Source organism: Talpa europaea, assembly GCF_964194135.1.
Source record: "Talpa europaea genome assembly, chromosome: 7".
Lineage (NCBI taxonomy): Eukaryota > Metazoa > Chordata > Mammalia > Eulipotyphla > Talpidae > Talpa > Talpa europaea.
The window spans coordinates 79276934-79292080 of NC_140074.1; the positions used below are offsets into that span (position 1 = coordinate 79276934).

Genomic DNA, 15147 nt, shown 5'->3' on the forward strand with positions numbered 1-15147 from the left:
CCCTGGGACAACTGAGTCACACCAATGATCCAACGTGCACATCTTTGGGAAGTGGGAGGAAACCCTCCAGGCATGGAGAGCATAAGCTCCACAGAGACAGAGGCCCTAGCTGGGGATGAGCCCCCTGCCCCCCACCAACAGTATAACAAAACGAAGTCAAACAACGGTGTTATTCAAGGACCTGCTAGACACCTAGGGCCTTATACACACATGCGGGTCAGACTGTGTGCTGGGGCTGGGTCCACCGCGAGCGTCCCGAGCATCCGCCATGTGCAGAGGGGCTGTACCTCCGGTCGGGGAGGATAGGTACCCTCCAGCCCTTCACTTGGCTGAGCCGGGCATCTGACAGCTCGATGTGCAGGGGCAGCTTGGGGACCCAGACTGTCATTTCCAAGGGGGCATTGAGGACGTCGTAGCGGAAGGTGACCCTGGCGTTCATGGACCCTCGAGACTCCTTTCCGCTCACAAACACGTAGTCGCAGCTGCTGGATACCTGGGGAGGTGGAGGGAGGTTGGTTGGCATGTGGGGCAGTACAGAGCACTTTAATCCAACTGGTGGGGCCAGGAGGGCCCCTGGAGACAGAAAGTGCCAGTCACTGGAGGCTAAAGGTGGGTGAAGGCGAAGTAATTAAATTCTGGGAGGAGTCAGCTTTGGGTATCCCTGCTTCCACTCTGCTTCTCCAGAGATCATCTCCCAGTGGCTACAGTCGGAGACTTCTGCTCCCTGGCAAGGTGCCAATGTGCAAATATTTTTACCAGGGGCTGCTTCTGATATGCCAAGTCTTACCTCAGGGAAGCCTCAGGCCAAGGGCCTCCAGGACTGACTCCCACCCCAGCCTGACTCGCCTGGCTCTGGAGCATGTAGAGTCCCCCACAGCACAGAGGGGCTGCTGGTCAACTGGGCAGGGAGGAGGGCAGGTCGAGGGGTGAGGAGTGAGGAGCAGGCCCCTGGCCCCTGGCCCCTGTTGCCTGGAGAGTGGGCAGTGGATAATTTCAGATAAGGGGGCTACTCTAGCCAAGGGTAGAGGTGAGGGAGGGGGAGAGGAAAAATGTGAATCAGAGAACCCTAAGCACAGCCCATGGGAGGTGGTCACCAATGGGTACAGCTTGTGCAAATGCACACCCACCTTGACCCCAAGCTGTTCCTAGAGGTGCTGCAATGGGCACATGCCTACTGAACACGTCTTGGTGTGCACCTGTGCCCACTCACAGAGATGTGATGCCAGCATTCAGGCTAGATGCAGATGGGAATGCATCACAGTGCCCACACACACACCTGGCACATCCTGGAGCAAATCCTGTGCTAGGCGTTTGGGTGCTCCTGCTGGCACACACCCATGGGCACACATCCTCGAGTCTCAGGGAGAGTAGGTCTGACAGCCCATGGGCTGATGACACTGTGAGGACCCTGGTGGGGGCTAGGAGGGTGCGGGGACTCTGGCTCATCTGTGGAGACGAGCTCTTGGACCATCCCAGATCCCTGCCAGCTCCCTTGATCATCTCCGAGGGGTGGGTGGAAGAAAGTGGGACAGCAGCCTTGCCAGAAATGTTCATTTCCCACCTGAGAAGGCAGACAATTCCATCTGAAGGCTGGCAAATTCCATTTAGAATGTTGGCAAACTCCATAAAGAACTGAGTGTGTTTCATTGAGAAAGGAAACAAATTCCATTTAGAATCTTCGCTAATTCCTTTTGGAATCGAAGCCGTCACAACTTTGTTCTGGGCTGCTCTGGGGCTGGGGTGGAGGAGTCGGAGGCAGAGGAAGGTACTGGGTGAGGGCTCTTGGGGCCAGGCTCATTTCTTCCCATCCCAGCTGCTAGCAGAGAACACCCCACTCCTGCCCTGCCCTCCCTCCCACAAGGTTTCCAATTTGCAGGAGATAATGGGGGTGTGGCACCAAGCCATCTGCTCAGGCTCACTTGGGGCATATTCCTCCCGGATAGGGGTGATGGATGAGGTGAGCCTCAGCCTTCCCAGACCTGGAAGGATCTAGGACAGAGCATGGTGAGAGAGAGAAGATAGGCTCTCCAGGTTGGCCCTGGCGAACGAGAGAGAAGGTTCCTACTCTCCTTCAAGCCCAGGAAGTTACAGGGACAGGCACATATTCAGTTGTCTAATCATCTGATTTTGGCACCTGCTGGGGCGGGCACTGCAAATAGCTCACCCACCCCACAGGTGTCGGGGCTGGGCACCCTCTCATACTGTTACATTCCACTGCTACATTCCTCTGACCACTGTCCACAGCCAGAAGGGTGAGATGGAGGCCTTCCTGGGGGGTGGCAAACTGGACTGTTTGAGTGAGACCAATGTTCTGTTTGCTGGGCCTTGAAGGACCTGGGGCGCAGAAAGAGTCTCGGGGTATGAGTCAGGAAGGGGTCTTCGGGAGTTGGAGGACATGGTGGGGGTGTGCCGGGAGGAGTCCTGGTCTAACTTACATGTTTCTGAAGGCTTCTTCCCTGAGCTGGGTCTTCTCCATTTGGTTCCCAGCACCCAGGTTTGGGGGCATGTCTGTGAGGGGCCGGCTTTCCCCCTATACCCCCTTGCCTTGTCTGTCACACAGCAGGGACTCAGTAATGATTTGCCAGAGTGGAATGAGTGCAATTCATTGTTGCCTTCTCACTAGGCCTGCCCCATCCTTCCAGAAAGCCCTTTGGGACTGGCCACAGTAATACTGGGGCTTTTTCCTCATCCAATTCAGGCTGGATATGGGATGCCCACACCTCTTCCCCAAACCTCCCCTATTTCTCTTCCTTTTGCCTAGCAAGAAGACCTTCCCCGGATGTGAATTCCCCTCTGGTTTGAGATTTTGGTCCCCTGAACATCTGAGGCCTTCTTTCTAGGGACCCCACCTCCAGGAAGCCCACCTTGATGATGTCCTCATTGTCAGACTCGCATTCCACTAGGGCAGAGACATCTAGGACAAGGCCGGTCACCTCGATGGCAATGACCTTGACAGGGATGGCCACTGTCCGGCCAGTAAGGATGGCCGTGTTGATGATTTCTGTGTCCTGTGGGAAGAAGAGAAGATTGGGGCCCTGCTAATGTAGGTGCTTGCATCCTCTTCTCTCCCAGGACAGGACGGGCAAGGCCCCGACTGCTGCTGCCCACTGCAGGGGACACCTGCAAGCAGAGAGGTGCATCCACCCAGGCTCATGCTCCTTAGACACTCTGCTCACTGCAGTGACCTTCCTGCCCACCTTACTCTGCTGCCAGCAAATGCTTCCCCTCGATACCTCCCCTACTTCTAGGGACTCACATCCCCCTGGCCACTGCAGATGCCATGGGATGGTCTCACTTGGTCATTCCACTCTCACCACCACAGTCTTCCTAAATTCATTGTTCCCTGGAACGAACTACTCATATGCCCATTGTCCCCTTTTGCCCACGTGAGCCCTGCCCAGCACACGCTCCTCATCTTCTCTAATGCCATGAGCCCTTCCTCCTGCATGACCCTCAAGGCTCAACTGCATGGCCACCTCCTCCAGGCAACTTCTCCCAAGGTGTGGTCCCTCTGTGACTGATTTCTTCCCCTCTGTGTCCCTCAGAATCTCTTCTACTCCAGCACCAGGTGCAGAGCACTGCCTGCCTCCTGTGCATGCACACATGTCCCTGTGCACATGGCACACTGGGGTGCAGGAGGCAGCTGCACACACACTCAGGCGCTGGTTCACAGGCACACAAGTGATGTTCCATAGACATACTCAGCACATTCCCGTCTCTCACACACGCACCCACGATAGACATGGCCATCGTGGGTCTGGTCGCATGCCCCGCTCACCATGGCCAGTGGCAGGATGGCTTGCACATCCCTCTGGATGACTGTCAGCTCGGTGACTGCCCGCTCCAGGTCAGGCAGGGCGCTATGTCCACGATAGTCGATGTGCCACATGATCCTCCGTTTGACCGACTGACTGGTAAAGTTCTCCATTTCAAAATCCAGCTGCAAGATCTCCAGGGGTCCCTGGCCCTCCCTGCAGGGTGGGAGAAGGAAGGAGTGCAGACGAAGGAAGAAGGGTTGGGAGCATCTCAGAAGCTCTGAAACCTCCCGTGGGACCTATGCCCTCCTTGGCAGCGCGCAGCTGCTTCTCCGGCCACCTGAAGTACCCCAGTCTGAACTTGACTTCTGGAAAACTAAGCCCCAGCCCTTCCACAAGCTTGGTCTCCATCATGAACTCCCCCATCCCTCCAAATGCTGTTCTACAAAGTGGTGGGCAGGGAGGCTGCCTCGGCTCACCAGGGGGGCAGGGGTGAGCCCTGTGCCCAGGACACATCCACAGTGGCTGTTGAGTGCTTTGCCCCAGTTAGCAGCTCCGAGGTGACGTGCCATTGGCTGCTCCGTGACTTGGTGCCCAGAAGGGTCACACCCTTCTTGGCTTTCACCCTGGGACAAAGGGAAGGAGGAAGAGGCGGAGATGGTCAGGCAAGAGCCCAGTGACTGCCCACCTGGACAATATCCCTAGGCAGGGACTGGAAGTAGGGGGAGCAGGTGAGTAAGTTACATGGAACCCCAGACTCAATGCTCAATCTGGCGAAACTGAAACCTCTGACCCCCAGTGGAAGCTGCAATGGCTTTTGCCACATCTCTGCCAAACTTGCCTAACCTCTACTTGCATACCTTAGTGGCAGGGGACTCACTACTTCTGTACATGTTGCATTCCATTTTCAGAAAACCTGAAAGGACTAGAAATGTTTCCTCTTCATTTAGCTGAAATGTAACCACTATGGGTTCTGGTGAGGCAAGAGAAAATAACTCTCCTCTACTTTAATTGTAACTATTCTTTAGATAGCTGAAAAGATAAGCCAGTGTCCTCTACGTCTTCTTTTTTCCAGACCCTAAAATCTCTAATTTCTCCAGTATTAACATTTTTACTATAGATTTAAGGTATTTTCTAGTTATCCCCCTCTGAATACTCTAAACACAGAGGTGTAGTAGCCTTTACTACACCTCAGTTACGCTCTCATTAACACTGACCAAAGCAGAATGATTATCACCTCCCTAACTCTACATATTCTTCTTCTGTTAATGCAGCCCAAGATCTCTGATGACTGATTTAATTCACATTCACATTCAGTATCATCACTGAATCAAGTCTGACTCTTTACAGAGATATTTGAACTTTAAGGTAGTATGCTCAGGAAAAAGAACAATACTTAGGAAGTTGGAGGCTCATCTTCCAAGCATGTGCTTGGGTTGGGGGAAGCATTTTATGGGGTCTTTCCTATGTTCTCACTCAATATGCCTCAAATCATGGATTTTTACTGTGAAACATTTTATTTTGGTGTGTGGGGGGATGTGATAGGATTTAAAACACTTAAGAATTTAGCAACTATAGCCTTCTCAGGGCATAGGAAGATCTGGGACCAAAATTTTTTCTCTCAACCCTAGGATTGGTAAATGTCAGGGAACATACACTCATGTTCATATTTTGGTTGGTTCCCAGAAGAGGAGCTGCTCTCTGATCTCTGTGTCTCCACTTTTACCTTAGCTCCTCATCTCTTAAAGGGGAGAGTTACCCCAGCTGATGTCTAAGGGCCCTTCCAGCCCCAATACTGTCATCCCGGACATTCACGCTGCTGAAAACGGACACTTGCCCTTCACATGACACCACTTCTGTGAGATACAAAGGTAAGGGCAGAAATTTTTGTTGTCCTTAGACAGATGAGAACACTGAGGTTCAGGTAAGTGGGGTGTCTTCCTGAGGCTGTTTACGTGATAAATGGAAGCACTAGGATTAGGGAGCTGGACAGATAGATGGGGGTGAGCCCCTACCGGGGGTCAGGTATTCATTTGACCTTGGCGGGGATGCCAGCCCCTGACCCACAACTCCCCTACCTGAGTGTGAAATGTTCCACGCTGGGGCTGGAGGGAGAGGAGGAGTTGGGGGCCAGGTAGAGGAGGATGCTGAGCACCTCTCCTGGCTTGAGGGGCCGATCCGGCAGGCGGATCATGAGGTTGCTGTCCAACCTGTGCTCCTGCAGTGTCCTCCTGGGGGGCGGGCGGAACAGGCTGATGCTCCCGATGCGCAGCAGAGGGTGCTGGGTAGGGCTCTCAGCCCGAGCCCCCAGCCCTGGCCCGGCCCCCCGGCGCATGGCCCCACAGCCCCCTGATGCATCTGGGGCATGGAGAGTGTAGTAGAGCTCAGCCTGCTGGCTCTCCCCTGTTGCCTCAGGCTCCAGCCCATCTGAAGACTTGTGGCGGGCGGTGGGTGGTGAGGCTGGGGCGGGGGGCCCAAACCAAGCCAGGGGCAGCTCTGCCCGCACCAGACAGGTGGCCAGGCCTCCGCTGAGGCGGCAGGAGCTCTTGACCTCCCGAGCATCACGGAAGGCGTGCAGACGGACGCAGGGCAGCCGCTCTGTGACACCAAAGTCATCCCAGTCCCGGCCGGCCACGTAGAACAACACCTGGGCCACGGGCTGTGAGGCAGGCACACGGGCACGGACAATGAAGGCCCGCACCTTCCAGTTGACGGTCAGGCGCTCCGGGATGTCCAGGGTGCTGGACGGCTGCAGGAGCTCTCGGGCCACCACCTGGCTGGTGCTGAAGGGCCCCAGGGAGACGTTGAGGACAGGTAGCTCCTTGGTCTGGAACACAACGAAGGGCTCAGAACGCTGCAGGGAGCCATTGGTGACGGCAGGTGGTGGGGGCCGAGCCTCTCGCAGAAAGAAGGCCAGTCTTGTGTGCGACAGGCGGTAGCTGACGGGCAGCACCGGGTTGGCCTGTGGCCCCGGTGGGCTGGGGCTGGCTGCATGGGAGTGGCCAGAAGCTGGGGACAGACAGAAGAAAGACCCCACAGTGATGAGGAGAGGCTGCTTGCAGATTCTAGGGCACCCCGGCTTCCCTCCCTCACAGAGGCCCTGCCACTCCCAGCAGGCAGTGCTCAGCCTGGCTCCATCCTTGTGTGGCCTGGGCTTCCTGGCCTCCAAGGTTGGCCCCCTCTTTGCTAGTGTTAATTCCCTCTCACTGCTGCTTCATTTCTTTATCTGCAACGTTGGGGAAAAGCTAATACCAGTGCAAAGCATTGTGAAGCTTTAAAGAGGTTTTACTCCCTGGTGTCCTCATCTGTAAAGTGAGTGTAGAAATTGTTTCTGCCTCAAAATGCAGTTGTGAGGGTTTACCAAAGTCGCCTGAGAGCGGAATGTGGAGCGGAGACGTACAACTCTTTCCGCTACTGTGCTCTCAGTCCTCGAAGTGCATTAGCTTGTTTGATACTCACATCGTCTTATTTCATCTCCATTGACTTAACTAGTTTTCTGTCAATAACTTCTCTTTGGAGAGCCTGTCCTTACATGTGGCAGAGAATGGTGATTGAGGAAGTTACCCAAGTCACACGAGAGAAGGTATTGGCAGCAGGATTTAAACCCGGGCCATTTGACTCTCAAACCCGTCTTCCACTGCTCCAGCTGCCTTGAATGGCACGGGGACCCAGGGATCCTATACTACCCCTCTGCCAGGTACTAGGTATCCTGGGAATTGGATCTTCAGTCCCCCAAATCCAATGTGGGCCTCTGGTTTGATTTCTTCCTCTTGACTTGCCCCATCTGTGTAGGATTCTGCCAAGTTCTAGAATTCTACCCACTGACTCATAGGTCTGTCCTGGCCTGCCCTTGTCCTCCATCCTCAGCTCTTGCCCCACCCCTGGCCTGACTCGTATTGTTATGACAATGCAACAGTGCCTAAGTGGGTCTTCCCTCTCCCTAGTCCCCTCACACCCCCTCTATCATCCTCTCCCCAACGTGGCAGCCAGAATGATTTGTTTTTCACAGACACAATTCAGACCTTTCTGGGCCTTCACTACGAGCTATATACCCACTGGACACAGTCAAGGAACAGAAGGCCCAAGACATGAAGGTTCAAAATTTGAGAACCAATTCTGGATCTCACCTTTCAAATCAGAGTAATAATCACTTGGTCTTGTAGGGGGTCGTGCTGTCATTTGTTTTGCTTTGAGAATCAATCAGAAAGAGCTCCATGAACCGTGCAATGCAATGTAAATGTGTGTGAGTATGATTAAAAAGCCTCTCCCTTCTGTTCACAAATAAAACTCAAACTCACTTTGTGCCTGAGAGTGACATTCGGGATCCTTTATAACAGGCATTTGGGCTGCCCTTCCCCAGGAATCTCCCCAAGCCCCACTACATAGCTGGGCAACTTTAGTGCTGAGGGGGTTTTCTAGTGACTTATCTCCCTGCCTCTGGTCCTGCTATGCCCTCAGTGTCAAACTGCCTCCTTTCCTATTTGCACATATCCAAATCTTAATCTTCCAGCAAGGTCCAGCTCCAATGCTACCTCCTCGGAGAAGCCCTTCAAGAGGTATCCTGGGACTTTCCTGAGAGCTTTGCCCTTCTCTGAGGGGACCTCAACCTTATGTGGGAGTTAGTCATCTACAAGGCCATGCACCTGCGCACATCTTCAACAAACCAAAGTTGTTCTACACGGAGTGATTCCCAGAGACCTGTGTCTCCAGGAGGACACTCATAATCAGGGCAATGGCAGTTACATGCAGTTTATGGCATTTATCATCTTACCACCATTAGTGAAGCTTGACAGTCCCACATTCACACCCAATTAAATGCGATGAACTAAAATTTCCTTGCTCTGAGGCTCTGGTATCTACATTTTATTTCTTTTTTTTAAAAAGATTTATTTATTTTATGCATTCAAGAACTGGGGTACAGGCCAGAGGTGCAGGAAGGTGAGAGAATTCACCAGAGATACAGAGCTGGGAGCAGAACAGGCGGAAGGACTGAAATACACCACCGAGAGGAGCAGTGGATGAGACAGGAGAGGTCTGCTGCGCCATGTGGGAATCTTCCTGGCCAGCCGGGAATCGAACTGGCATTGCAGAGGCTGTGGACAGCTTCACAGCGCTGCGCTCAACCCACTGTGCCACTGGGGAGGCCCTACATTTTATTTCTTTAAAGCTGTGGTTGAACATCCTCATTCAAAAAAATGAGACAATTGGCCTTAGGGCTCAGTCTTTTAAGAGGAGCAGCATCTGGACACACACATCTCAGCAGGGGCCCTCTCGAGCAGCCCTTGGGACCAGCTAGGGGACCACTGGCCCCTGGTCCTCTGCTCTTAGACCAGACAGCTCCCTCCGTTCCTGGAAGAACACTGCTCCCAGGCCACCCTTGCCCACTAGGTGCTCTGCAGCCCTGCCAGGGATGTGGCTGCTGATGGTGGGGTGCAGGTGGGCAGCAGAGTCCAAGATGAGCACAGGAAGATATCTGGAGAGCCTTCCTGGCTGGCCTGGAGACTCCTCCCGAGTGACCCCAGGAGTCTCAGAGGTGTCCCTGCCCCCGGCCACACATGTAATGGTCTGAGCCAGGTAATGGTCTGAGCCAGGACGTGGCAGCTAGTCAACTCTTTTGGAAGCAGGGGTTTTTGGGACTCAAGTTCAAGACTTTTCTCTGCAATAGACTCACTGGGCAAGTATTGGGTTGTCAGAAAAGTCATGACTCATTTTTGCTTGGAAAACATAGAAAAAAGATGTCATGATTTTGCCAACAACCCAATAAATTCCCATTCTGATTCTCAGTCTCCACCTCTAAAACTGAAGTGGTGGCATCAATCCCCTCAGAGGGACCTTGAGAGTAGCTAAAAGACCAAGGAGGGTGAGGAGCACCGCCACTTCACACGGTGGGATGTGCAGGGTCTGAGTCCTGGGTAGAGGCGGAAAGGGGCTGCCATGCTTGTCCTGAGGGAGGGGCAGCTGCAGTCAGCTGCATGTGCTTGCTGTCTAGGCCGGTGGCCAGGTGGGGATGTCAGGAAGTCAGAGCCACTGCTCTTTCCCTGCTTACTGTCCCCAGGAGACACCAGAGGCTGCTAAGTGCACTTAGTCCCTTTTGACCCCCTCTCACCTTCCCGACCTCACAGCTGGCCATCTGGAAAACATCGGGGGCAGGGCCACCAGATGGACAGCAGACTTAGAGAGCCGTGGAGGAAGGGATTGGAGAAATGTGTTTACATGTACCCCTCTGCCCTCAATAGATCTTTATGGAATGAATGGGATTCCCTGAATGAGCTCCCTAACCCTAGCCAGGATGTTGGGCGGGGGGTGGGGAGGCGCGAGAGTAATGAGTGCAACCGAGAGCCCGAATCTAACATGACCCATGTCCTACAGACGAGATCAGGACAGACACACATAGAGGGAAGACAGTGTGAAGACACGGGGAGGAGACAGTCATTTGCAAGCTAAGGAGAGAGACCTCAGAAAATACCAGCCCTGCCAACACTTTGATCTTGGACTTCCAGCTTCCAGAAATATAATACAGTACATTTCTGTTGCTTTAGCCATCCGGTCTATGGGACATGGTTATGGCCACCCTAGCAGACTAACATAATGGGTTGGGCTATTTCTGTTCCTCACAGTCTCAATTTCCTTGTTAAGATGTGGAGACACCATGTGAGGGAAGAAAGACAGGCTAGGATCATAGTTTCTGCATATAGGGATAATCATGGTGGCTGAGGCATTCCCAGGGTGGACCTAGCATGTGGCCTTTCCCAGCTGCACCAGCACTTTTCTCCCACAGTCCCCGGAGGGCATGTCCAGCTCTTTCAACACTGCTCCCACCTAGGAGGTGCTTTGCTGCTGCTTTGCTCTGTCCAGTTCTGCCTCTGATCAGGAGCTTGGCCCTGGTGCATGTAAGAGATTCAGATTCTCAGTGAGTTGGCTCATTAGTCACTTCCGGGAATGCCCCCTGGGGGGTATTCCCCCAGGCAAGTCCTCTCAAGCTACCTCTAGCTCCAGAGGGCATGATCTTGTTCATGCTTTTTTTTTTTTGTTCATGTCTTTCCAGCTGAATTAGGATATGGACTGACACTGGATCTGGACAGCTTTGCACAGTTCAAGGTGAGGCACACAGTGCAAGCTTAGCAAGTGTCACTTCTGCTCTTACAAAGATGGAGGCACCTACTTAGGGCAAATGGCTGAACAGAGGCCCTCTCGTTCCATCTCAGGTTGGTGTGACAAATCTGGGCCCACAGAGAGAACTTGCTCCCCTCCCAGATATCTTTGCACTTTCTCCAGATATCCAGCACAGAGACCAGCCCCCCTTTTCCACCTTACTGAATATATACATGTGTGTGTGTGTGTGTGTGTGTGTGTATAGATATACGAATCTGTGGAGTCTAGGGTCAGGTCAGCTGGGAGTGGGGGCGCCTCTGGCCATTTTCCTGATTCTAATCAAGATCAGATGCCTCTTGCTTCTACCTCTAATTGTCCCCAAATTAAAACTAATCACTTGCAAATCAGAAAAAAAAAAAAAAAGATTGCCATTAGCTTTGGTGAGTCTGAGGCTGTGGGGCACAGCAGGGCACACTGAGAGGGCCTGAGGGTGCTGGACTGTGCTAGGAGAGGGCTTGATCTGCTCTGTTGTATGTGCAAACATGCACGTGTGTGTGTATGTGTGTGTACAAGAGCCATACCAGTGTCAGTCATACAAGAACATGTCAGTGCTGGGGGATCTTTCAGCACTTTCTCCTGAGCTTGCCTGAATGTAAGAATCAGCCACTGGAGCAAACAGATAAATAGCAAACAGATTCTAGGGCAGGACCCTAAATTTATACAATCAAAATTTCCAGGGGAGAGACCTGGTGATCTGTATGTTTATCAAGCATCCCACGCATCATCATCGCAGAAGTCTGTAAGATACAGTGCAAAACAGGAAGGATTAGGAGATGCTAAAGGGGCTGTGACCTGCATGGCATAAGGTGGTATGGCTGAGAGTGAGTGAGGAAGTACCCAGGTCCTAGAACAGCATCTAGCACACACAGGTGCCAAGTCTACAAAGAGATGAATGAATGAGATGAATGAGAGGGCGCAGGAGCTATGGTGGATACAGGTAGCTGGTGGAGATCCTAGGGGCCATATAGTCCATGAGCAAAAGGCCAGGGATGATCTATGCATAGTGACTCCCCAACCTAGACCTCCAGGCCCACCAGAGTGGTGTGACCTATGGGGCAAAGGCCCCTGGAGTGGAAGCTCTCCACTCAGGGTGAGTGACGAAGGCTCTGCTAGGCAGAAGGGATGCCTGGTGTCAGTCCCACTCTTCCTTGGCTAATGGGCGAAACTGACCAAGGCAAGCACGTCATCTCTGCTCTCTGAGGCTGTTTTGCCATTGGCAAAATGGAATTATTAACCATGCAGCAGGAGGGGTATTGAAGTGGGAAAAAAATCTGTCTTGAGAAAGAATATTGTTTTAATTTTGATATTCAGTGTTAGCTAGGGTTTTAAGAACTGGGGCATTCACATGCCCTACTATCAGAGGGTAAACTGGGTAAGTTTTCTAGAAAGCAATGTCAAAATATGATTTAAAGGCCTGGAAACTGTTCATGCTCCTTGACATAGTAACTCCCCCCTCTGGGAATCTAATAGCAGAAATCTGCTCAAAGCTCTATATAGAAAGATAGTCACTGCAATGCTAGATTTACTGGTAATTAGAAGCAACCTGGATGTCTAGAAAAAGAGTATGGTGAAATAAAAGCAAGTGCCTAAGAATGGATACAGGCAGTCGATAAAGATCAAATTTTCAAAAAATATTTACTCAGATGGGAAAATGTTCACAAAATAGTTTGAGCCAAACAAAGCAGGGTGCAAAAGGGACTATATGGCATGATACCAATTTTATATGAAATAGGTAGATGCTGAGAGGAAATGCACCCAAGTGCTAATGGTGATTATCTTGGGGTGGGGGGTGGGGGGAAATCAAGGGTGATTGTTATTTTTTACTTTATGCTTTTATGTATTTCCCAGTTTCCTGCAATGAACATGGATTGTTTGTAAAATTAGAAAGGAAACAATAAATGTCATTAAAAATGAAGGAAAGTATTTGAAGCTATTCCAAGAATTTAAAAAAAAAATAAAAAACAAGAGAAAGGAAATTATCAAAAGAAAGAACCTGTATGGTTTTAAGGCATACAAATTTACATTCAAATCCCAGCTCTGATAATTCTGGGCTGTGTGACCTTGGACAAGTTACTTACCCTCTCTGAGCTTCAATTTTCATGCCCTTACAACAAGGATCATAAACCTATCTCATAGGACTAAATAAGCAAATTGCCTGCTTTAGGCTCTGGTACTGAGTTGGTGTTCAGTGTTCAGTCATTCATGCAACTTACTGGTTATTTAGTTGTCAGAGAAGGAAAGTGCTGACCTGGTTTTTGTTTTTGTTTTTTTTTTTTTGTTATTGTTGTTTTTTGCTTTGTTTTGTAGCACTTCCTACATTGTTTAGCTCAGGGCAGGGCCTCTGTCAACGTCTGTCAAGTTAAATAGGACAAGTACAGACATGACAGACGCATGAAGCAGAGAGTCCTAAGAACCTCAAAAGTAGCTCAAAAGCTGGAAGTAGTTGTTGGGGCCCCTGGGATTCAATCCACTGGAGTAGTGGTTAGAAGCTTTGCCCCTATCCCACTGTGTGACCTTGGACAATTTCCTCACCTCTCTAGGCCTGAGTTTTCTTATCTGGAAGAAGAGGATAATTCCTATCTTGCCTGTCACAGAGGAGCCTAGGGATGGACAGGGATTCCAAGGGCTTCTGGTCTAGGCAGGGCAGCTGCGTAAAGGAAGGTGACAGCGGACCCAGCAGTCCTCAAGCACTGCCCTCTCCACCCTCTAGGGCAGGGCCTCTGTGTATTGCTCAGACATTTGGTCTTGCACAAAGATACTGGAGCCAGCAGAGACTAACACCCAGTTCTGCTCATCAAGTCTGACCAGTACGGGGCTGTTTCTGTCTTCTTCCAAGCTGACAGAGATGCCCCTGTATAGGTTGGTCTATGCCCCCATCCCCCCAAGCCCAGGCTGAAGCTGTGAGAAGTCCAGAAGCCCAATGGAGGAATGGATTCCTTAAGCCTGGGACCTGAGAAAGATATCCACCCCACCCTGTCCCTGGTGTACCTTCCTCCTCCATCAGTTCCCTATGCCCCTTCATAAAGCAGGGCTGTGTCCCCCCATCACCCTGAGGCTCCCCTTCCCTGTGTGCCTGCAGCCTGAATTCCAGGGCCAGGACTTATATCCAGTGAATATGCAATAACTAACCACTCTCCTGGTGGGTGGTGGGTGTGGAGAAGGGCACTGAATCCACCAGCAGCCCCTGCCCCCAAGGCTCTGGCTGGCTTCCTTGGAGGCAGTAAATCCCCGTGAGGCAGCTTCCCAGTAAAGCCTACTCCCACCCTCTCCCTGACTGGAACATAATGTTGTAGCACATGAGCTTTGGGGAGGAGCTAGCAGGAGGGGCCCCTCCCACTGGGCCCTAAATCCCCCTCCCAAGAGGCCTCCTGCCAGCTCACTCCCAGCAACACTGCTGATTGGCTGGGTCAATCCCTGCCCTCTGCTTGGGATCTTCCTTTCTCCTGGCTTAGGGAAGTTCGGGTCTCTTCCACACACTTTAAAGAGAAAACCAAGGGCTTCCTCTAAATGGCTCTGCCATTTATTAGCTGTGTGATGTTGGGCGAGCAGCTTAGCAGTCCTTCACCTCAGTTTCCTAAAAGGTAAAATGAGGTGGCAGCTGCCCCTCTTTCTCTGGGTTTTCCTGAAAAGGAAAGGTACAGGCTAAGATGGCCTGTGCAGCGCTTCCACCATGCCTGGCACACAGGTAGCCCTCTTTAAAGATTAGCTATTGTTTGGGTATTCTTATCATTAGCACTGAGTGGGTCCCCACACAGCCTCCTAAGTCGGGCCCAGAGATCCTTTGAGACACAGTTACAGCTCCCCTCCCTGATACATATGAACCCCAACTCTCACCTTCTCGACTGACCTGGCCCTCAGGGCAGGGCCCTGTTGCTGTCTTTACCTCCCTGGCTCCCAGCCACAGAGTCACAAATGAATGAAAGAATGATAGGGGCGGCCCTGGGAGGTTGTGCTTGCTAACACACATGCACACACACACATTCACCGCTCACACGCTCACACAGGCACACACCCGCACAAACAGTCCTCCTCCTGCAGGCACCCCCTGGCTGGGACACCTGTCCTAATCTGGCCACTCCTTTTGTTCCCTCAGCCTAAACTCCTTCCTGCCGCCACAGCAGACATTGCTGCTCAGTCGCCACCTCTCATCTTTGAGAATAAGGGAGGAAATCAGGGTTGCAGGTGGAGGAAGAGAAGAGGGGGAGCAGTGAATATTGGTGAGTGAAAGAATGAACCAACC

General features: G+C 51.9%; 1 protein-coding gene across 1 annotated transcript in view; it reads right to left on the reverse strand.

The window, feature by feature from the left end:
* Positions 1 to 15147, reverse strand: part of TMEM132E (transmembrane protein 132E) — a gene marked incomplete at both ends in the record, with an annotated part of 50945 nt that overhangs the window by 5528 nt on the left and 30270 nt on the right. The window contains 5 exons of the mRNA XM_084238190.1: positions 288 to 493; positions 2865 to 3008; positions 3779 to 3971; positions 4235 to 4381; positions 5834 to 6764. Of these exons, the coding sequence (XP_084094316.1) occupies positions 288 to 493; positions 2865 to 3008; positions 3779 to 3971; positions 4235 to 4381; positions 5834 to 6764 (1621 nt within the window). The remainder of the gene's footprint in view (positions 1 to 287; positions 494 to 2864; positions 3009 to 3778; positions 3972 to 4234; positions 4382 to 5833; positions 6765 to 15147) is intronic.